Raw genomic sequence first — 25,001 nt, 5'->3', positions numbered from 1 at the left:
TGTAAGATGACAGAAATTTCTTTTTACACGTAATTAAATAATGTAACTGTCCATTTTTTCGTTTTTAACACGCTTTTATTAGGTCGTCGTGTATGTAACTAACTATGTAATGGAATCTTAGAATCTGAATCACACGTACTTCTAAGTCTTGTATCATCATGAAACTTGGCAATTATAATGTAGATTAGATGACAATACAATATTGTGGTACCAGCTGGTCTGATGATGGGACTGGAAGGTGGCCAAAGGAATTCCTAAACGAAACGGCGGAATCACATCGAGTTTGGGGTCATTGGATTTGTCTTTTCGAGATCTTTAATGCTAGATGATGTCCAGGGTCCTGATGATTTTTGGCCTTTTAGTGCTGTTAGTAATTAAAAGCGTGTTTTTAGTTTTTTAAACTATTCTTATTTGACATTAAGGACATATTTCACAATTGCTTAGTAAGGGCCAGTTTCGCCACTTCTGGATAAGTTGTGGATAGCTTGTCTGACGGATCATTTGACACATTTTTATAGAAAATACGTGCTAGCTAGATTGATCCGACACTTACCGAATATATCCCGGACATTAGTCTGTACGAGATTAGAATGGTTCTCAAACAGCTGAAAAACAGCAAGGCACCGTAATCACGGCTGAGCTTCTGAAAGCAGGCGGAATGCCGGCACTAAAGGCTTTTCAGAAGCTGCTCGATTCCGTCATCCTCGAGGGAATAACGCCTACGGCATGGCAAAGAAGTATGGTGATACTCATCTTCAAAAAAGGCGACAAGACCTTGTTGAAGAATTATAGACCCATTTCGCTTCTGAGCCATGTCTACAAGCTGTTTTCGATAGTCATTACGAATTGTCACGTTAGCAGGCTCGACGACTTTCAGCCTCCAGAACAAGCCGGTTTCCGAAAAGGCTTTAGTACCATAGATAGACCATAATAATATACGCTACGGCAGATTATATGGAAGATCAAGGAGTATAATCAGCCGCTTTGCGTTTGTGAACTATGAGAAAGCCTTCGATTCGATTGAGACATGGGCAGTGCTGCAGTCTCTCCAACTGTGCCAAATTGACTATCGATACATTAAAGTGTTGAAAGGCTTGTACAAATAAGCCACAGTGACAGTCCGTTTCAAGACCAGGACCCGAAACCTATCCAGTTGCAGCGAGGGGTGAGACAGGGAGACGTCATCACCATCGCCCTGGAAGATGTTTTTAAGCTTCTGGGCTAGAGCGGATTCAGCATAAATATCAACGGCGAGCACATCACCCAGACAACAGACGATATCGTAGTCATGGCCGAGATCGTGGACGATCTAGGCACAATGCTCGATGGCCTCAATAGAGTCTCTCAACGAGTGGGTCTCAAAATGAACATGGACAAGATTTAAAAATCATGTCTAAAGACCGTGTTGCACCCACTCCTCTAAAAGATGGAGACTCTACACTCGAAGTTGTTGACAATAATGTATACCTGGGACAAACAGTCCAGTTAGGTAGGTTCAACTTCGAAAAAAGGTCAATCATCGAATCCAGCTCGGCTGGGCAGCCTTCGGGAAGCTTCACGATATTTTCACGCGGCGTCTCCGTCGCGTTGCCGCTCCGCTTTAAATCCGCTTTGAATCCGCTTGCAATCCGCTAGGGTGGCAAGGGCCTTAAAACTCAGAGGCACACTGATGTTCAAATACCGTAGCCGAGTCCTAAAGCCGCGGTACGCGTTCGCCACGAAAAGAGTGAGCAAGACAGCAATATCTCACTCACACGTGTCATGCCTTGTTTATAACGACTAGTCTTAACGCCCAGTTTCAAAACATTACAAATAATATCATATAAACAACAAAATTAAAATTAAAACTAAATGTATTCTATCGGGAACACTGAGAATATTCTCGGGAGCGTTCTTGGTTCTCGAGAATATTCTCACTGGGAATATTGCCGGGAACGAGAACTTTCTCAGCGGCACATCTCTATCCACGGGCCATGTCGCTGGTTGAATTATTAAATAGTTTTACTACTGGTGATTGGGCCAACCTCTAAGATTCTAGAGTAGATTTTTGTTGACTTGGTGTTTAATTTATTAACAAAACATTGAAGGTGGGCCCAGCGACTTGGCCCGTGGACCAAGCTAAAAGTGGGCCAAGTCACTGGAAGACTCCTTACCGTTTTTCCCGATGGACGCACCATTTTAGCTACACAGGGAAAGAATCACAAATCATCTAGGTATCTTTTACACAACTATTGGGAACTCTGGTTCATAAATCATTAAATTATTGTTCCCCCGGTGAAAGTAGGTTGCGAGAGTTTATATTGAACTCGTAATTGATTGTTTGGTGTTCTTTTTTATTGCCGGGCTTTATTGATGAGAATGATAGTCACGAACGCTGTACATTACGCTTTTAAAAATGTTTTTGAGGTCTAAATAGGACAGTGAAGTGGGTATCTTTTCGCTTACTAAGGGCCAGTAATATCGATTCCTGACAAAGCCTCTGATTAATTATATTGTCTAACATGTAAGCTATTCAAGAAAATTAGGGGTGCTAGATCCTTCCTGACTTTATTTGCCACACTTCGAACTCCTCCTATTTTCTTCTGATTAATTTCGTTGCGGGTCTTAACTTTCCCGGGACATACTTGACCTTCACTACACAGGAGTTGCAGCGGTGGGAACTAGAGGTGGGAAACTGGGAATAGTCCCGTTGCCAGACTTTTAAACCAAAAGTTGTCATTGGTCATGGTCAGAATGTAAACGAGGTGGCAGATAATTTCTTTATCTATAAGAGTCTTGATCTTACTTTGATCATTTTTCTGTATTGCTTACACCTCGAACATACACCCTGTAGAGTATGATTCACATAGATTTATAAGAACAAAACCTTTTGGCTCGTTTTAACTTGTAAAAGATTACATAGGCTCAACAAAACCTACAACTTTAAAGCCATTTCAATGAATAGATAAGTAGAAGATTCCAAGATTTGTTGTTAATAAGCCGTGCCATTCCCAAGCGAATTCCACGTTTGCATCAGGATTCCATAATGCAAATCTCAAATTACAACTCGGTTACTGCACAGTATAAATAAATGCAGTAACTTCGGTTAATTTATTTAAATGTTTGAACCTTTGAACATAGCGCGCGAAACGATCCAAAATGGAGGAATAACGTTATAGCCAGTGGCAACCAACTGCAAAGTAATGAATTTTGAATTTTATGTTTTTAAAATAATTTCTTATTATCAATGGGGTAACTTGACTTGATTTAAAACTATAAAATTGAGTGTCTTCACGATATACTAAAAGACAAATAAATTCGGGAAACAGTATTTTTCCCGGAAAAAAGTTTAAACTTACAAACATGATCATTCGACACTTCATCGTTATTTTATTTGTTTCCAACTTCTTTCTTACATCATAGAAGTGTTTTGTCTCTTTTTGACCCTAAAGTAACTAAGGGAGGGAAGTATGTTGAGTAGGTAATAAATTTGAGTCCTCTAGATAAAATTAGTTGATAAAAATGTATATTGATTTTATTTTTATAACTAGCTTTTCGCCCGCGGCTTCGCCCGCCTGGAATTTTGTCTGTCACAGAAAAACTTTATCGCGTGCGTCCCTGTTTCAAAAACCAAGATAAAAACTAACCTATGTTCTTTCCCAGGACTCAAACTATCTCTATGCCTTTCATCGAAATCAGTTCAGTGGTTTAGGCGTGAAAGCAAGACAGACAAGAGTTACTTTCGCATTTATAATATTAGTATAGATTGCTTTAATTAATATATGATTGGAGTAAGCCTACTGCCTATTCTTGCTTTGCTGTGGTAATTACTCCGCGAATTATCACGTTTCTTCGTGTCGGACGTAATAACTCGTGCATTTGCATAATTCACCAAGACAGTTTGACTTGAGTAACTTTATACTTGTTTGAGCATTGGCACATTTTATTAATTTTACTACGAAATCACTGCTATAAATCCTACTAATGTTATAAATGCGAAAGTTTGGATGTCTGGATGTTTGTTACTCTTTCACGCAAAAACTACTGAACGGGTTTTGATGAAACTTTACGGTATTATTGTTTACTGCCCAGAACATAAAGGCTATAAAATTTATGACGATCTGTGACAAAATAAATTTCTATGTATAAAACGGAGTACAGTTAAGTAATTTTTAAAGACTGCAGCCTACGTTTTAGAAATGCAATTTTCAGACAATTTAGGTTTGTGTAATAGGTAGGTGTCGGCAGAGTCCGTCATTTGTCTTTAGTAAATTAGAGAGGGTCGTGCTATTGTAGTGAGACTAAATGACCTGAATCCTGATGATGAAGGCATACAGAAATTGACTCAGGCGAAGCCGGGGTCAAAATTAATCCTACTTTCTATAAGGTTTGTGGGGATGGAAGATACTTGTTACTCTGTCACGTATAAACCACACAACCGATTGAATTGGTCCTTGAGATAATTTTGAAGATGGATGGATGGATTTTTGTTACTCTTTCACGCATATACCTACCACTGAACCGATTGAATTGAAATTGACATACCTAGAGATAGTATAAGAGCCAGGGAAACATATTATACTTAGTACTCATGTATTTAGTACGTTCTGAAAGGAAATACGCAAGTCCTTCTGTGAAAGACCAAAAATTAAAACGAGCAAAGCCGCGGGCAAAACCAAACATTATGATAAAATATATTTGAACAAAAGAAGTCATTTTCTAGATGTCTGCGCGTATTGTCAGGACTCTAATAACAGCCGAAACAAAAACACGAGAGTTTTTCAATGGAGGCAAGAAACTTGGTATGCTTCCAAGTCCTGTTCTCGATTGCTTTGGGAACTTTGCTTTTAGGGCCGCTAGGGGAGCCCGCGGTCCCGGGAAGTGCGGGATTTATGCGGGATAATAAGACAATAAGGATATGGATGACATTTACATTATTTGGCTAATGTATGACCATGGTAAGTTTAGATACAACGGTTTGTGGCATCTGATGCTTTTTTTGATGTCATTTTGAATAAAAAATGAAACTAGGATAGTTCGCATCTGAAAATTTATAAATAAACAACTACTTATAAATGAATGAGCGAGAAAAGCTTCATAATTCCAATATCCAGTCTCAGTTACTTACTTAAGTGGTATTTATTTATTATACCTACGTATCAATGACTCATTAAGTATTTTACTCGAACATGATAAAAAGGAGCATTGTTAAAACACTCGATACTATGAGTATTATGTTGCTCCTTATCTAGCATCGTCATGCAATGTTGCACAGTATTTAATGAATGAGTAAACATGACATAAAAATATCACTAAAACATGCAAATGTACTTAAAAAGTTATTGCTCCAAACATCACGCCTTATGACGAGATACGGGCTTTACGGCACTGGTATTATAAAAGGAGTGTAATAGTAAAAACAGACATTAAAAATAAAAAACAAAAAATAAAACAGCATCCATTTACCATCAGCTGATAATATAATTACTAATAAAATGTAATTGGCTAGTAATTTAACTAATTAACCATGCAATTGCAAATCTGGCGAAATCAACCGTACGTATTAATTAATATTTGCCTTTTCTACGAATCTACTTTAAAATTAAATGCGAACTGAATTTCACGTTCAGCTATTGCGATCTCTTTGTATTTTAATAAATAATTTCGATGTGTAAATAATAAATAAAGCTTTCGCGTTGAAACAAATAAGTGGTGTTAATTTGCATTGTGTTAAACAAACATTTTCGGCAAATATAGTTTTGTTCGTCGTTATCCAATTGCGTTTTGTTTGTTGGGAATGTACGTTTTGTTTAATTTTTTGTTAACCAAATAATAATCGACAACTGTTTTAGTGATTCCAGCTCTGAAATATGATCGGCAGCACGTCCAGCTTAACACTGTCATTCAAAAGCACTTATTTAGTTGTAGTATGTAATAGGTGCTATTTTATAATAAACATGGATACATAGTGACTTTGGATTTGAACAAGGAGATATGTATGTTGTACTAAAAAATAAAAACAAATAACGGATTTATGTAGCTTTTTACATTACATTTTTAAAGCCAGCATCCAAAAAATAATCCCGGGATTTATTCTGGGAATCCCGCGATGGGCCAGCCCTACTTTTTAGACAAATAAGGCTCGGATCACATAATGAACAAGTTCCATAATATGGAATATTCGAAGTTTGGCTTTGACGAAATTCGCGTTCACCAGAATGATTGATCGAAAAATTTTCTACGAATCCAAATGAATGGAGAACTTCACTATTTGATTTGGTAATGAAAAAATATAATTTATTCAAGTAAACAAAAGTAATGGAAAAATAATACTGCTGAAAATTTTAGCTATCTAAATTTTATTTATGTAATAAATAAAAATAGTAAAGTTTTTCGTTAATTTATTAACTTAATTGCACTGTACATAACAAATGTATCACACGCCTTTTAGCAAAAAAGACTGAAGAAATAATCTACAAAAAGTCCTAATATAAAAGCGTCTGACTTTATAAAGGTTAAGCAAACACTATCCAGGTTACAAAGGGTTTTTGTAGGCTTTTTATAGCCACGATAATTATGTCAAAATAATGATTAATTAGTTTAGAGCGATATTAGAATAAACTAATTTTTTTTTGGGCTTAATTATAGTGCTACATTGTGAGAGTCCAACAAAAAATAATAAATCATTGTTTCAATAATTGACTCATAGATGGCGCTTTTAGGTAATTTTAAACGTGCAAAGCTTTGGCCTCTTACTCATAGATGGCGCTTTTTGCCATTTTAATTATCGCTTAAACGGTCAAGCTTAGGCGCCAAAATGTATAAATGACATCAAAAGCACTCAATCCAAATTACGTTCACGAATCAGTTCAACAAGTCACGTCAAAGCTAAATGTTCCCGCTCAAAACTTCAGAACTCTCAAGAAGTTTCAAAAATGGCGGCGATTGTGAACGAGCGCGTCAATTAATTAACTTGACTTCTTAACTATTAATGACTTTGTGTCGCTGTGAATTTGATTTAATTGTTTTGTAACTAAGTCGATAATTTGATTGGCATCCGCACTTCCGTAATATTATAAATGCGAAAGTAACTCTGTCTGTCTGTTACCTTTACTTGCTTAATATGAACGTGGGCCAAGTTACTGGAAAACTCCACTGCTATTAAGTGCGCGATTCATTCCCCAAATCACGGTTGTGATTCGGCAAAATCTCGAATACCGGAGTAATTTCCATTCGAAACGTAATCATTATCGTAAACCGTGATAGAGGCTTTTAACTTAAACACCGTTTTTTACGCGGCGCATAAAAAGTTGATTCCTTCCGCACAGTTTCGTCCGCGGCAGTAAAAACCGTATAAATCTCAACTTATCTCACGTTAGAATTAGCAACTGTTAAGGTGGCTGTAGATTGGAGTGCTCCGAGCGAACAGCGAACCACACAAGGTTCGGCCAAACCAACGCGATCACAGCGCGATCAACCGGCGTGCAGCGATGGCGATCAATGCATTTAGGTCTGGTCGCCATCGCTGCAAGCCGGCTGATCGCGCTGTGATCGCGTTGGTTTGTCCGAACCCTAAGTCTGGTCGCCATCGCTGCACGCCGGCTGATCGCGTGTGATCGTGTTGGTTTGGCCGAACCTCAACGCGTGCAGATCGCCATCGCCGGCGCGATCACGGCGCAATCAAAGACCAATGACAGGTCTCGTGAACTGTCATAGGTCGCGCGACCTGTCATTGGCCTTAGATCGCGCAGGCGACGTAGAACGGTGTGGTTGAAGCTTTAGTGATCGAAAAATCTAAAGTACCTTGTGGCTTAGATAGTCCTCGTCTGTACAGGTCTTTACGTATTAGGTACATTCATAAAATAAACTGCACTTATGTATGTTTTGATTACAACGACTCTTGTCGAGTCGCGAATCACCAATATAAGTTTGTAAGTACCAAATCGATTCACGCGAACATAGAGTCGTGTTCGCCAACATATACGCAATGTAGGTGCACCCTAACAGAAATAGCAACTATCAAAGACGGTATTCACCTGCGATCTAAAAAAGGTTTCGCGTCGTAAAACTCAACTTTGTAATTTACAACCAATTTAGTTATTTCGATCGTAAATTTCGATATCTGACATCAAATCCCAACTAATATTATAAATGCAAAAGTAACTCTGTCTGTCTGTCTGTCTGTCTGTCTGTCTGTCTGTCTGTCTGTTACGCTTTCCCGCTTAAACCTCGCAACCGATTTTGATGAAATTTGGCATAGAGATAGTTTGAGTCCCGGGAAAGAACATAGGATAGTTTTTATCCCGGTTTTTGAAACAGGGACGCGCGCGATAAAGTTTTTCTGTGACAGACAAAATTCCACGCGGGCGAAGCCGCGGGCGGAAAGCTAGTTCTGTTATAATATTATTGAGAACAGCGACGAGGGCTCATAATTAGGACCTAACTTTTCGCATGAGTTGTTACGTTTTTATTGGCCATTAAATGTTTTTGTTTTAATTTTTAGATTTCAGCGAATATGTTGAATTACGACGAGTGGGAACCAAATTCGGCATTTGCTCTACTCAATAAGATGAGTTAATAATCTGAAGATGATACTGGAGTGAATTACACAGTATTTCTTTATACCTACTATTTTTCTTAAATTAAATAAATGTCGTAAAAAGCGACTACGGGACAAATATTTTAACAAAAGGCCTGTCCAACCCGTCTGGCTAGAGTGGAAAGTGTAGGTCAAATCCTCCATTTGCCTCTAGTAAATTAGAAGGGTTGGAGATTCGTAATCCTGCAGTAGAGGAACTAAATGAAATGCTGCTGATGATGATGATGAAAATAACGATGATGATTAAGCTCGCTAAGATGTAGCTAGCTCAGACGGTAAGAGCAGTCGACCGCCAAGTGAAAGGTCGTGGGTTCGATTCCTACCTAGGGCAATTTTCAAGTTATTTAAAATTAATCACATGTAGGTAATGTAAACTTGTTTTTTTTTATCCACAACGAGGAAGCTCTTGGCCTGTATCTCACCTGATGGTAAGTGATGATCAGGCTGAAGGTGGAAGCGAGCTTCACCCGGAATCCTCAACCACGGAGGAACTATCTTTATACCTCTAACTGCCGGAACACAACAATGCTGTTAACATTGTTGTTATGGCGACAGACTTAGGTAAGATGGTGGTAGTGGTAGCTAGCCAGGCGGACTTAGAACAAGCCCTACCACGAACCAAACCGAACAGAAAAATCTGCTCCTACTGGGAATCGAACCCGGGACCTCTGCGTCTGAAGCAGGTGGTCTTACCACTAGACCACAGAGGCGGTTGAATTGAATGTTGAATGTCTTACCTAGGCTTGTGGTAGGTGGGGTTGCTGTTGGTCTTGAGGATGTCCGCGTTGGGAACCGAAGTGGGGAGCGCGTGTTCTCGCTCCAGCTCGCTCTCATAACTTTCCAGCGGCACGTGCTTGCCCGGCAGAGGGTCGGCTGGAACAAGGAATTAGGTTGTTAAGATAAAAGAAATAAGAATCCATGTAAAAATATATTAAAGCCCGGTTTCCACCAAAGGCAAAGCGAAGAACAGAGAAGTGTGTTAAATAACTAATAAGAGTTCACTATTTCCAATTCTCGTCTCCGCAATTAGTGTCATAATTCAGAGTGAGTGCTACTATCATCATCCGTCATTCGGCTGCCCAACATCCTGATGCGTGCGCTTCATATCATTCTGTGGCTCGACTTTCGCCTGGCGCGGCAGCCAAATAAAAAGCCTGAAAGCCGGACAGGCCGGACACGACAATATTTAGCCGGACAAAACCGTAAAAAGCCAAACACCTGGCAACCCTAGGCCCAACACTTCTCCGCTCCGGAGTGGAACCTTGGTGGAAACCGGGCCTAAAACTTTTTTTATCAGAATACAGGATTAATTATTTAAATAATTCACACTATGTCTTATCAAACTTATCAAAAAAACACAAATTGTAGTAGGTACCCTGTAATCTTCCTAGATAATAGGTACATCTGTATTTTGACTAACAACAACCGTATAAAAATACATATGATAATAATCTCTAAATAATAAGTAAGGCCTAATTTAAGCCACGATAATGAAACGACAATCATTTAAATTATAACAAAAACAAGGCAACATCGGTAGCGTTTGTTTTTGTTTTGTTTACAAAAAGTGTTAATTCAGATTATCTAGCGATTCATAATCATTAGTTTAATTTGCTGGTCGTGGGAAAACGTTTTTGTTATACAAAATTGTCTGCAAATTAAGTTTTTTATTTGACATAATAGGTTATTACAAAATGTTGTATAATTTAGATCCAAATAATACATAGTTTCATGATTTTAGTTACGGACTTTGTTAAACACGATTAGTAGTTGTTTAAAGTTTGAAACATTTAACTAAGTTCCTTCTAGGTAATTGTATTTTTCTTTTTGTCCATGGCGAATTGGCGACTTAACTAAATAAAAGTTTTCAATAAGAATCTAACTGTGTTTTTAATTAATAGCAGATTACAATTTAACAAACATTACTAAAACTATAATCAAAGCAATTTTTGGGACTAATTAAATTACTGATCTAATTCATAACATCCTACAAAAATACCTCCCACGAAATAAAACCCCCGGATGCACGCCTGTTAAACAAATCGCTCGCATTGCCTAAGTGGACCTTATTTCTCAGTATTTAATATTTAGAGACTGCCATTTGAAGCCTGACAATGGCCGCAGTAAACATTCCAAGTGCCTTTATTATTCTTATCTAAACAATGAACGTTTCGAAGAATTCGGCACGGCCCAACGCTTTTACGTCCCAAAATGAAAACAATTGGGACAGATCAATCCGTTTCATTACATAATTGCCGTAAAACTAACCATTTGTTACTTAAAAAGACGTTTCCTTACAAATTACTCAATTTATCACCGCAATTCAACGAAATTAAAATCTTAACAAGACTCAATTCTAGGTTAAACTTTTTTGTGTTTACAAAGAAGGTTCAGTTCATCGAATAAATCACTTATTAAAAAGCACTGCCTGGCTAAAAGCGTTTACGTCCAATACCAATAAAAAAGAATCTAATATTCGCGCGCGACGTCAAAAGAATTTAATTTGAAATTGGAACACGGAATATCATGTCGTTCCATTTTCGAATCGGTAGTTTTGTCGTAAACAATAAACAGCCAGTATCGTCTTCGATTCGTGTATTTGCGCTTCTCACGGGCTATCAAATTCCAAGTTCTCTTGAATGAGATAAAGGCTATTGTTCTTCGCCAGGTCGATATAGTATCTTTACTCTGGACACCGCGTTAAGTTAGTGGCCAGTCTTTGTTCCGTGACCCACTTCACTAGGGACGTGATTTGAATTTTTGAAAATCGAATTCCAAACACAAAAAACTTTCTTAAATCAAATGCACAGATTACATTCGAAACGTTGAAATCAACGTTTATTATTGTTGAAATCTTTCTACAGGTCGTCGGTCGCAATACCGATAGCTTTGATAACTGAAGAACAGTATACAGTTTTATATTCCGAAACGAATATTGGGAATGTTTGCAGAGCACCGTTTGGTGCACAACTCGATTACAGTTACCGGTCATATGATATTTCAACTGGTTTCCAGTGAAATACTCTAGACTAGAAAATGTTTTAGCATACGATAAAACAACAAGGTATGTAATAAAGTTGTAGCTACGTGGAAACAGCATTTTATTTTAGTATTTTTGAGCTTTGCCTGTACTAGGTATATGTGAAGTGGTAAACACAAAAACAGTGTTTTTAAAATACTTGTTCTATTCTAACTAAATGTTTTTGTAGAGCGAGTACAATAAATACCTACAGCAATTTCAATCATTTTTATTACTCGTTGACAATTTATTACAAAACTCTACGAGAATTGCCGTCATCAGGCACATTTTGCAATAGTGAAAATGTATAAAATAACTACTGAATCACTACAAATTGGGAGTTCATTCCAAACGAGCAAATTATATCGATATGTAACTACGCTAATCGCATCACTATTGTACGATTTCGGCAGACGAGAAAGCGTAACTAATAAAGGTACATTCGCATTACTGTATGCCATAAGGGGCCGCCCAAATATTACGTCATTCAAAATTAGGGGGGGGGGGTTTGGTATGCGGATGACGGTAAAGGGGGGGTTCAAAAATCGCAAAAAATCGATGACGTAATTTATGGACGGCCCCTAATACAAGTGGGTACAGTACACACTTACTCCCTTACTAATAAAACGACACGCTCGTTGAACAGTGTTTTAAAGTGACGTTTAGTATGGAAATGTCATTTTAAAACAGTGATCAACAACTGTGTAAATTTTTATTAGTAAGGGGGTTAGTCTTTACACACATTGGCTCGGCACACATGGATTAAGAGGAGTACAACCTGTACAACTCATATTATGTATTTCTTTTTGCAAGGACAGCGTAGTTCATGTACTTAGTTTTTGACGCAGATTCTGATTATCACTATGTATAACTCTATTTTGGAATTATTTTAAGTTGTGCTACTCTTTAAGACTTTATCTGGGTGTGCGAATTTGCAAAAGGTACACGTTAACTTACAGACTTGCTTCTATATGAGCGACATTTCCATTTTTTTTAAAGGATAGAATCCAATTTTAACAATTCAAAATGAACGATACAAACGAAGAATAAAAATTTCATAACCCGTTATAACAAAATAAAAACAATATGGATATATAATTCGCCCTAGATTGTGATTTCTTGCTTTAAGAACCTACAACATGATGACTGTATTTATTATCCAGCATATACACACACATACTAAGATACCTATAATACGATTATTTCTTTTAGTAATCTTTCTGATTATATTTCCATTATAACGTACGCTCGTATTTCTCCAGGCTTACAAAACAAGTGATGCCTGCGTCTTAAAAATGGCTGACTTTAAAAAATGGCCGACACAAAATGGACGCTAACTCTCATCTCGACTGACATTGAAGACGCGAGAGACGCTTTCCAAAATAGAATAAGTTACGAGATTTGGTTCGAATTGCTTTAGTTGGTATGGTAATGTACTTACGAGAGCACATTATGGTATAACACTGGCATATTTGTAGATGCAAAAGGTACTTTAAATCCGCGAAAATGTATGGTCTAAATTGCTGTCGACTATACTATGTACTTCCTGTAACTAATGATGATTCGAAGGCAATAAATACATTATTGATTTATGTACTACATAGTACGTATAAATGTAATGTAAAATTCAGGAAGAGCAACAATGCTACACTTTTTTATTTATTATAAAAAAAAACACGATTAAGTTTGTAACTATGAGTTACTCTACAAATATGTAAGTGTTGAGCATTAGTGATAATTTCAAGGTAGGTAACTGTAGGTAGGTAGGCTAAATGAAACACCTGGTAAATATGCTAAAACTTCACAATTATATTTTTTTTTAATTTTATTTATTTTCAGAAGCTTCTTACAAAAGTGACGCAACTCAAAATGTATTATTTTTGTAGGTAAACCAACGAAATAATTTAAAAAACATTAAAATGTGAGATGGGTCTGATGACGGACGCCCACGATAATTTATTAACACATTAAAAGATGACTAGAGAAGTGACAGATTAAAACCGCAAGCGAACGCAAAAACCGTTTCATCACAACTTCCCGCGGTCGAATAAAAACTCAATGACAAATAAACCACGAGCACAATTACGGATACAAAGAAAAAAAAACGTTTTTGCCGAAAGAAATCGACAATGAGCTATAAAATCAGTTAAGGCTGATGATTCAGCAATCAGTAGGTGCGAATTCGAATCTCGGCTACGGTCATAGTCAAAAGAAGACGGTCATAAAATTTTATACTAGTTTTATGAGTTCCTTATCACTTCCATAAAAGCATGAAAGTTCGTGCTTACAGGGACGTGTCAAAATCTGATAACCAGATGAGGTACAAAAATGCATTGTCAGAACATTCCAAGTTTCAAAAAAGGTTTTTTGACGAAATGAAGTGGCCGTTCTCTTCGCACCACTGAGTCACGGACCAAAAAAATGATGAATCAATCATTATGAGGTTTGAAGAACAGTAGTCTGACATTAAATTTTAAATTGGTATTGTAATTTTGGGTCAGACATATAATTACGGTCGGTTCCCAAGAAAGCAAAAAGCTGCGGAATTTTATATCAAAACGGACATGTAATTAGCGAAATAGCTAACAATTAAAATTTATTGTTCAGTTCGCACATTAACATTTCAGATTACAATCAGAAGTTTAGAGTACAATAATAAATTAAATTAAAATATTACAGTAAGTTACAATAGTTTGATAATATAGGTTCTATTTGTGAAATATAAAAAGATGAATAAAAACAACAACATACGCTAGATTTAGATTAGATTATATTTTACCCGCGACATAGTCTCTAAGGATGTCAAAGAAATGTCAAATCAAATCAAATCTCTTTATTTGCGTAATTCCATGTACAGGTCTTTTATGAAATGAATTAGTGGCCGATATAATAAAATATAATGTATCCGACTGTTTATAAGAACGCCGGTTCTCCGAAATGCAAATAATATATCGTTTCACAGTTTGAATGTTTATATTACTAAGAAACGTGTATATTGTCGGCTCATAAACAGGTCATAGATTCAATGCTTGATAATATAATCAGGTTAATAATAACTGTCAGAAAAAAAGAGCAGATATTCAAGAATCGTATCTCCCTGGACGTCCCCTTTTCACTTGATCCTGATTTAAGAATCAGGAACTTCTTTCATACGTTAACAATGTTATTTACCTGACACGTGACGTGATATATTTACGATATTCATATTCAAATCCTTAATCAACACAATTGTATTTCCAAATTCAAAATGGAGTCAGGATATAAATATCACAGATACAATAGCGTATTGTCACGGTGTCACAATAACGTCAAGCAATTACAGTTCCTTTTGCTATAGACTTAAAGATGACTGTGCGTCGGCGCACGCACATTCCCACAGTGACTCATAAAAATAGGGTTGGAAAAAAAACGGAACACTTCAATTAAATGGAGTCCAGACATTCAATTGTTGCATCAATTCAATTACAAAATGGTAATTGGTAGTGCATCTCTTTACTTGGGTGCAGAGGAAAAGGGACAAAAGAGAGCCTTGTAGACGTTTTTTTGCGTTAGAACGGACATAGGCATACTTGTACAGTTATTATTACTATGTTATATTATTAGATACTTCATAGGTATACCACGTAATCCTGCCAAAATGTAATACATATTTTTGTGCTCAAAGCCATCTTTAATAATACCATTTGTCTATTCGTTGCCTCCGATAGTCAATATTTTCCGGTAATTGCATACGTAAAACGGAATTACACCTATAAGTTCACCGATTCCCGGGTACGTACCGGGTTTCACCGGATCCCTGGGGATAGATACGTGGACGATAATTTAGACGTGAATAAGTAAAGACTTCGATTCGGGGACCTTTAACTAGTGTTGTCTTAATACTGGGAATCTGGGACTTTAGCTGTTATTTCGGGACACATACTAGAATTTCAATTTTTATAATATTTGAACAATATGTAAGAAATCCACGTGAAAGCTTCGGGAAATCTCCAATGAAAACTAAAGAAACATATGTGATAAAAACAATGCAATATAAAAACAAATTATCAAGTTTATTTGGATAAAACTTTATCAACCTTGAACGTATGGAAATGATATCGCAACATCTAACACTCTAAGCTTAACTAAGAACAGTCGTGTGCAAAAATCTACAAACAAAGATACCCAATTTGCATAGAATTAACCAAAAACTGCTAAAATTCAGTCTAATCTCGAGCCAAATAGGTCAGAAACAGATTCTCACAAACAGACTGTGTTAACTAGATACTATAATCAAATTAGGTTATCTCCTTGAATGAGCAAGCGTGATCGAGATGGTAATACCTACTGAATAGCTAACTACAATAATTTGTTACCAATAATAGGAGGTTAATGATCTGGTCCATTTCAATAACTTCCATTAGTAAGCTTTAAATTTATAAGTCTATCTTTCGTGCAACAAATTCAAGAGTATGTACAGTTTGGAATTTTGAGATAAAATATAAGAAACACAAGTTCGTTGAACAAAATATTAAAAGAAAAAAATATTTATCATCTAAGTCGATATAAGACACGTAAGTACACGTCTAAACGCATGTTTAAGATCGATAGAGTTTACGCTATCTGGGACAATTCACGTTGGATATTTGTCCCAACAAGATGTCCCGTACTCCCGTCCCAAATTCTTTCCTATCACCATATCCCACCTAAGTCGTATCTCGTGAAATATTCTCAAAACGTTTGCCCCTGGAGTGGGTGTCATAAATAATTTCTAGACTATCTAGAGATAACTGATCTTGGGGACAGACATGTGTCATTTTTTCGGGGTTTCTCGGAATCCGTAAGACTTTAGGTAAAGTTCGAATGATAAGGAAAAGGTGAGTTACAATAACCGGAGGATTTGTGCTTTTATGTAATATTTAGTTTATTTTTGCAATTTACTTTTTAATCATCAATCTGTCACAATCAGAGCATCTACAATCAAATATTCATCATTCCATTGTTTGAATCAAATCATATATAGCTTATTTCTTAACTATGAAATTACAATGCCTTTAAAAGCGTTCACTTAAACACTATACAATATCTAAAAGCAGTATAATTCGTACATCCAATTATACCTCCAGTACACACTACACCGCGATATTAAAAGCGTATAAATAAGGTCCCGCGTCTACTAAGGCATTCAAAGGGCAATAAAGAAGATAGTGGTAATAGCGGAATCCTGTAAGTTCCAGAGATAACATTGCGAAAGCAACACCGGAATAAATCTGCGCGAAGCAAGGTTGCCACAATATACTTTGCATAAGAAAACTAGCGTGGTAATGTACGTCTTAAATGCTTTGAACAGGATCGTATAGATTACAGATGTGTTTAAGATTAAGTCTGTATAGTGTCGTCTACATACGACGAATTCAACATAAATGCCCATAATTATATTATTATGAGGAGCGAATAAGGCAGGTAAAGTTGAATGTTATCGTAAAGCATGAGTTAATCATAGATTTTCTAGAAAAGTAAAGCCATTTACCCCACCTACACATATCTAGAGCACACGTTCTGAGAAAATGTGTTAGTTGTGCTCATATCTCATCTCCCAGAATATATTGCATAAATATTGTTGGAGCAAGAACCTCTAGTATCTACTCCGCAATAAACGAACGTGTGTGTATGACTACCTTAAAAAAGCAAAACAGTGATCACAAATCTCGCAAACGTTTCTAATTCCTTTAATATCTCGCCTAACAACCCTAAGCCTGCAAAGTTTACATTACCGGAATCCTATTAAATATTGAACAAAAGAGCCCGTTTTAATAAATTCCCAGTTCAAGCCAAAAGTACAATGGCGGACCAATATTTGACTGAGCAAAATTAACTCGGAAAAAGCGGAGAAATAAAAAACAGACGATTAAATATAAATGCAGAAGCGTAATTAGTTTTCTGTAGGAGATTTAACAATATCGGGATTATTTGGGATGATCCGGGATTATGATTACCTATTCCGGTTGCTTAGAACAAAGCCTTGTTTACGGTTTAACGAGGGATTGATACTGGTAGACAGCTTTTGTTTATACCAATATTATTGAGTGTTTTCGCTTGTTTAGATGAGATTAACTAGGAATTCGTTAATTCTTTCACGTGAATAGTGAGCAGCTAGAATACTAGTGTTTTATACAAAGTTTCTAATGGATGGATGGAAAATACTACTAAGGATAAACTAGAGATTGCAATCCGGATTATTCGAAATTCGAAAATATCTGAAAAATCCGGATTTTGAGGCTATAAAAAAATCCGGATTTTGACTTTGAAATCCGGTTTTTTCGAATATTTTACCCCAAAAAATTTATCATAAAATCATAAACCAAAATATCTATTGAATGCAACATGGATGCAAAACAAGCGAAGTTTTGATTGAACTTCGTCGCACAATAACGCGATATGCCGCATGCGTATTTTATGTGAATTCGCTAGTCGGCCATTGAGTTTTATACGAGACGCTGATTCTGAAACACCATATCGCTGAGTTTTAAAGAGCAGCTAAATCGGCAAATATCCCTTGCAAGTGTAAGTCATCATCATCATCATCATCTCAGCCATAGGACGTCCACTGCTGAACATAGGTCCCCCCAATGCTTTTCATGTTGCCTGGTTGGTAGCGACCTGCGTCCAGCGCCTTCCTGCTACCTTTATGATGTTATCGGTCCACCTTGTGTAAGGACAATCTGTTCAGGTGTCAGGTGGGGATTCTTGGATGGATCAAACTTGGAGTGCAAGTGTGGTTTTGTTCCCCAGTCGACGAAGCACATGATGTCGTGCCCAAACAACTGCAAGCAGGAAGATTTAATGAAGGCTACTGACAACGCCACTATTGTGGCGGAGTTTTGTGCTGACGCTGTGTAGGTTTGTTGTCGACACGACAAGAAGAAGAATAAAAAAAATATTTTATAGGTACAAGCAAGTTTTTATTCTGAAATGGAGTTGTACTAAAACGAAAAAAATAATGCAAAGTTCAAATAATTTCGAAAGCTTGTAGCGCAAACCGAAAAAAGAGGAATAAATTCCATGCGCGATAATAAAATAAAACGCTTTTTTTCAAATACTTACATCTTTTTGAAAAAAACTACGTTTTATTTAAATTAAATTGATGGTTTAAAAAAATTACCCAATATTCGAAAAATCCGGATAATCCGGATTTGTACGTAACACAAATCCGGAAAACCGGATTTAAGAAAAATCCGGATTTTGCAATCTCTAGGATAAACTAATGCTAGTCATAAGATAAGTGGTGCCTTCATAAATTAAGGGTACTAGTTTTATCATTTTATCAATAAGGTTACTTTATTTCGTTCGTTTCAGCCAAATGACAACCACTGCTGGACAAAGGCCTCCTCCAAGGTTTTCCACAATGCACGGTCCTGTGCTGCCCGCATCCAGGCTCTTCCCGTGACCTTTATTTTATTTACTTAAATCTAATTTAAAGATAATCAAAATAGCATAACCTTACACCTCCTCATAACCATAACTATAACAACATACTTAAGACTTGTCAATTTCGCTCGTTAACAAGTCCCCAACAAAAGCCACGCCTCCATTAACTACCTCAGGATATAGCGTCGCAATCTACCCACATAGCTTTTAATGTGAACACTTCTTAACTAACTCGGAAACTTGAACACTTAACCCGGGTCTTTTTACTGGAGATTTTCATTAAACGCGCAAGTTTAGAAATTAGCACATAAATGGTTTTTGAGATAACGCAAATGTAGAAAAACGATGGATTTTGAGTTGGGTCACTTTGCGTGTGTGGTGATGAAGTTCGGTATAATACAGTATTTTGGTATTATTACCATTCATGCAGTTTTATAGGCATATAATAATACGTATCCTAACAAAGTCTGAATTTATATAGCGATTTACAAAATTAGCAAAAAATTTTCTAAAATTCTTTGTTATTTTGGCCTCATTTTAACGCTGATCATAATAATTTATAAGATAAGAAATGAAAAACAACGTTTAGGTTCATACTAAAACACAAAATAAAATAACATTATTTACACAGCAACGTTTTATTGGGCAACCAGAAGCGTAATTCCGTTATATCTGTTACCGAACAAAATCCATTTGCTCGTTTGATTTAGCGCTGTTGTTACATCGGTTATTTTATATTCTGTTTACGGCCGCTAAGCTGCAACCTGGCATGATTTGAAAATAGAACAAAAAACAAAACCTGGAACGGTTTGAAAATAGAACAAAAAAGCAAAACCTGACATGATTTAAAAATGACAACAAAAAAACAAAACCTGGAATGGTTTAAAAATAGAACATAACAGTGATGATAGAAACTAACTTTTTGAACACAAGACGAAAAGAGGTGTGTTCAAAATTTCACGCGTGTGAAATGTCTATGGCGTAAAGCTCCTAAACGAATAGACTGATTTTTGTGCGGTTTTATTGGTTTACAAATGAAAATCGAGTTTGAATAATATTATCAGTTCTTTTGTAGTTGATGAGAGAACGACGACGGGCAGGAAAGTTCTCGAGTGGCGACCACGGGCTGGAAGACGTAGCGTGGGCAGGCCTCCTACTAGGTGGACCGACGATCTGGTAAAGGTCGCGGGAAGAGCCTGGATGCGGGCAGCGCAGGACCGTTCATTGTGGAAAACCTTGGGGGAGGCCTTTGTCCAGCAGTGGACGTCATTTGGCTGAAACGCCGAGAGAACGACAAACATTTTCACTGTATTGAATTTTAATGGTGACAAGACATGATATTTATGGGGATATTTTAAAAATAAAGTTTTATTATATCACTGGTCAGTTACGAACGAACGATTTTGCTAGTTTAATGTTATGTAGATTCCAATTTGCATTTCAATGCACGGTTGCATGTTTTCCCAAGCATCTCTAATAATCCCAAAATAGTACAGTCAATAGCACATCAGATTATAAATCTTCTATCTATTATATAAAAGAAAGTCGTGTTAGTTACTCCACTTATAAGTCAAGAACGGCTGAACTGATTTAGCTGAAAATTGTCAGGGAGGTAGTTTAGAGCCAGGAGAAGGACATAGGATACTTTTTGTCCCGTTATTTATTGCCATTAAGGCGGAACAAAGTTCGCCGGGTCAGCTAGTAATATATAAAAGAAAGTCGTGTTAGTTACTCCACTTATAACTCAAGAACGGCTAAACCGATTTAGCTGAAAATTGTCAGGGAGGTAGTTTAGAGCCAGGAGAAGGACATAGGATAGTTTTTAACCCGTTCGAAATTTAAAAAAAAAAGTCTGCTTATTTATTGCCATTAAGGCGGAACAAAGTTCGCCGGGTCAGCTAGTATTTATATAAAAGGCCAACTTAATGCCGTATAGCATTATCTACCAATTGACCTTTGGGCCAGACCGAAAATTTTACTAGGTGGTGCAAAAATATTTGTTGTAGCAAAACGTCAAAAAATATTTATTTATTTATCTCTAAAACAAAAGGTCATTCACCTCGACGTGATAAGAATGCCGTCTTGGACGTTTGTTTTAAATTTAAACTCCAGTTGAAGCGAAACTCAAAGAAAGTTGAAGTTGTTAACCGTTGGAAGTTACAGTGCATATTTATTAAAGTGCCTTAGAATTTATAAGTTGCGAGGTTAAGCAGGGACGCGCTGTATAAGACTGACTGACTTGAGACTTGTTGAAGTAGGTATTATGTAGTTAGAACGAATTGTGAACATAATTGGAATTTTGTCAGTAATAAGTTGTTTATTTTCTAAAGTCCTAACGTATTCCAGTCTGTAGGTATGTATGTTTGTGGGTCATTCCATAGAAATCTGTATATTTTCGACGTCATTTTGTCCGTAACTTTTTTAAGATGCTTTTGAATACTTTATTAGTGTAAATTATAGTTTATTAATTAATTATGTTATGTCTAAAAGGGCCAGTCACTTTATGCTTTATTTTAGGAGAAATTATAATTTTCAATTTTTTCATATTACATTACTCCTATATGACTTCTAATAAAGTATAAAACTTATAACCTTAACATTTATAGATAAGTTAATATACATAATGTAGTTGTTTTGTTATTATCACTGTATAAAAAACATCATTCCCTAACTAGTAATTTAGTCCCAAGTGCCGTTTAAAGCTAGGGCCTGACGCTCTAGGGACTGACGATTTGGAGTAAAACTTAACACAAATGCAGATTAACTTTAAATTATAAGATGCTTAATACGATGTGCCGAAAATAGCCAAAAAAACCACACGTAAATACTAATTAAATTATATACAATTTCTTATTGTAATCAATAAAGCTACTAACTAGGGACTGACGAAGTGACTGGATTAACACATTTTTCCGCAACAACTGGCACGTTTGCACTAATTCAAAAAACGGCTACCGCAAAGCCAGTATAGTATGAGGATAACTTCGTATCGTACTTTAAACTCAACTAAATGTCATTCACTCTAAATACATATTAAAGCGCAAAATTATAAAATCTGTCCGTGGCGAGGGAATGACGCTAAAAGCTCTAGACTCTTTTTCAACTAAAGAAAATCAAATTATTGTTTATTGAAACCGCAAAATATTAATAGAATTTGGTGTAATATACATTTAAATAGATTATTCGTTAATTAAAACAAAGGATAAAGTTGATGTTTTTATAAATGTGGGTCCCAAAACACAAACTTTTGGAGTACAGACATGCCTAGGGAATGACGTTTTGGGTCATTCAAAAGGAATTTAAGATGTTTTAAAAACAGTTTCAAAAAATATAAATGGGTTATGAATAAAGCACATTGCGAGCTGTTATTTAACAATTTTGGAATAAAACATTAACAAATATTTCATGTGAAATGTGGCGCGGACTAAGAGTTGACATATTTTTGTGGAATGACCCTTGTACCTGTTTAATGTTTGAAGAAATCACTTTCAGCGATAAGTCAACTAGGTATAATAATAATATTTACTATTCGTTATGTTTTGTTAGTATTTTTAAATTTAAGTTTGTCTCTAGCTTCATCAATCAAGTTTCTAAAGATTGACCTTAAATGGACACGACTACTCCCCGCTAGATGGCGCCGAATCATACATTCAGTTATTCATCGCTTCAGAAATTTTATTCTGAAATACATTGACATTGTTTTCTCACTATGTTACATGTATTAATATTAAAACACTATTCCAGAACAATGAACGTGTTATTCGGTATTTATATAATTTTTTGTGTGAACGTCTGCCATATTTCTTTCGTAACATCTCTTTGATTTTCAATCACAAACGCAATCATATGTGACAAACAAAATAAAACGAGATTGAATAGGTCATTGGGTTTCAATTCAATGTTTATTTTCTTTATGTTGAAGCAAATTTTCGTTTTTTGATTTGATGAATCAGTAGGTAGGTAATTATTATAACAGAATCTAATTTCGAAGATTGTTGGTACCTACTTAATTAATCTTTTATTATATTTAAAGTAGCTTGTATGCGGCGATTAACTAAAAAAATGATTTGTCTCTTTTCAACATGCCACAATCAGCATTTGACAGAAAGAGACCAAAACTACGTAATTTATTAACTATTCCAACGTTTATGCTATAAAATAAAATTGGGTTAATTAATACGAGTAATTTAAGAAACTGCATGTCACTAAATACCTACATTTATAATTAGTCTTTTCATTATCAAAAGATGATACCTTGTACATTTTTTTATCCACATCAAGGAAGCCTTTCTCGTATCCCACCTGATGGTAAATTTAAAATGACACTATGAAAAATATCTTTCCTATTCCTTATAAATAGTTCAAAATAAAGTCAGAAAGTAAGATATATCATAAATAGGGTCACACTGACACGCCATACGTTACAAACGGAGTCATAATACATTAAGAGCCTATTTTTGGATGCCATAGGAAGTGGAGGGTTTTTTGGGAGACGCAAAGTAAGGGGGCGGCGCTTTAGATGTCAAACGGGACGCTAAGTTAAATTTTATGGTATACTAATGCCATAGTATTTATGTTTGGTTGGAATAAGAAACTTGAGTGACTATCATTTTGGGATTTCAATTTTGTTTTGAACCTGCTTTAGTAGTGATTGATAATTATCTATACTATTATCAAGTTTTGTTCGTTTGAAGTCGCTGTTCCAATTTAGATGAATTTTGGTACCGAAAAAAAATGGAGCTTGTAAAAGGACACACATTTTTTGTCACAAAAACCTAGAAAATGGTAATATATAGTTATTTAATTTTTAGCGTTAAGAGTCGCATCTCAAACTAATTTGAAAATTATATATACTGCCTTGGGCAGTTCGATTTTTCAAGTTATTTACAATGGTAATATAGTTTGCGAAAAACGGGAACCCATATTGCTGAGGGTTTTAATATAAAAATTCGTAAAAGCCTACAGTAATAATAGTATAGGTTTTATGTCTCTGTTTCGTGCGAATAACAATTTTCAAGAGTAAAATATGACAATGTTATTAAGACTTGGTATGTAATAAAATAACTGACATTATAACTAGCGACCTGCTACAGCTTCACACGGGAGCAATGATATATTCATGCAATATACATAATTATACTTTCCTCTTGAATCACTCTTATCTATTGCTAAAAACCTGTATTAAATAAAATTACTGACTTTTCATTGCATATTTCAAAAGATCTAAGCGAACAGACAGCAGGAGCGTTATTTTATGCAAAGTCTTATCAAAGGTTTTAACAGTTTTAACTTACGAAGTATTTATTCCAGGTTTTCCGGCTTAAATAAAATCTTTACTCTTTACGTGTTTTAACACACTTCCTTTACAACAAACCCTCCAGTTAAACAGAACACAGAAACCATATGCCAACTGGCACATGATTTGTTTTGACAGCAACCACCGTTTTGGGAAGAACGTTTTGTTCTGGGAAGAACTTTTTGTGTTCAAACTGGCATAAACAAGCGATGTTTTATGTGGATTTTACGCGTTAAACTGTGGCAACAATTGCCCCACAACTGGGTAACCATTATGGGTTACTGGTACAATTAATTTATGACGTAAACATTTATCTACGCTGATTTTGATGGGCTTTGTTTCGTTTAACTCCCTATTAAATATTAGTACATGGTTGCATGAATAATGCACGAATTTTCTAGACAGAGAATCCCCACCTCACTCTCAGTTAGGTTACAGCATTACAACTGTTATAGAACACCTTCAAATCACATAAACAAAGCATATGAGCGAACTAGCGGCCGCCCGCGACTTCGTTCTAGGGCTTGAATACCGGAATTCCGGAATTTCGTAACTCCGGAATTTCGGATAGTTTTTTTCCGATATTTCAATTCCGGAACTGAAGCCAATATCGTATTCCGATATTGAATTTTTTCATAAATTATTTTAAGTTTTCAAAACGTTTAAGTATCAAAATTCTTGAGATTATGTATTCGCAACTT

The 25,001-nt window shown here is 36.0% G+C and overlaps 1 protein-coding gene across 2 annotated transcripts in view; it reads right to left on the bottom strand.

Annotated features, from left to right (window-relative positions):
* LOC114354722 (uncharacterized) overlaps positions 1–25,001 on the bottom strand; it is a 56,655-nt gene that overhangs the window by 15,944 nt on the left and 15,710 nt on the right. For both annotated transcript variants that reach the window (XR_003656047.1, XM_028307261.1), the window contains exon 2: positions 9,316–9,451. Coding sequence is in view for 1 of the 2 variants with exons in the window: in XM_028307261.1 (XP_028163062.1) it covers positions 9,316–9,451 (136 nt within the window). In the remaining variant the exon portion in view is untranslated. The remainder of the gene's footprint in view (positions 1–9,315; positions 9,452–25,001) is intronic.

Source organism: Ostrinia furnacalis, unplaced genomic scaffold (assembly GCF_004193835.3).
Source record: "Ostrinia furnacalis isolate ACB-3 unplaced genomic scaffold, ASM419383v2 OfSCF2155, whole genome shotgun sequence".
Lineage (NCBI taxonomy): Eukaryota > Metazoa > Arthropoda > Insecta > Lepidoptera > Crambidae > Ostrinia > Ostrinia furnacalis.
Note: the sequence above shows the minus strand (reverse complement) of the source record. Positions and strands in the feature narration are given on the sequence as shown.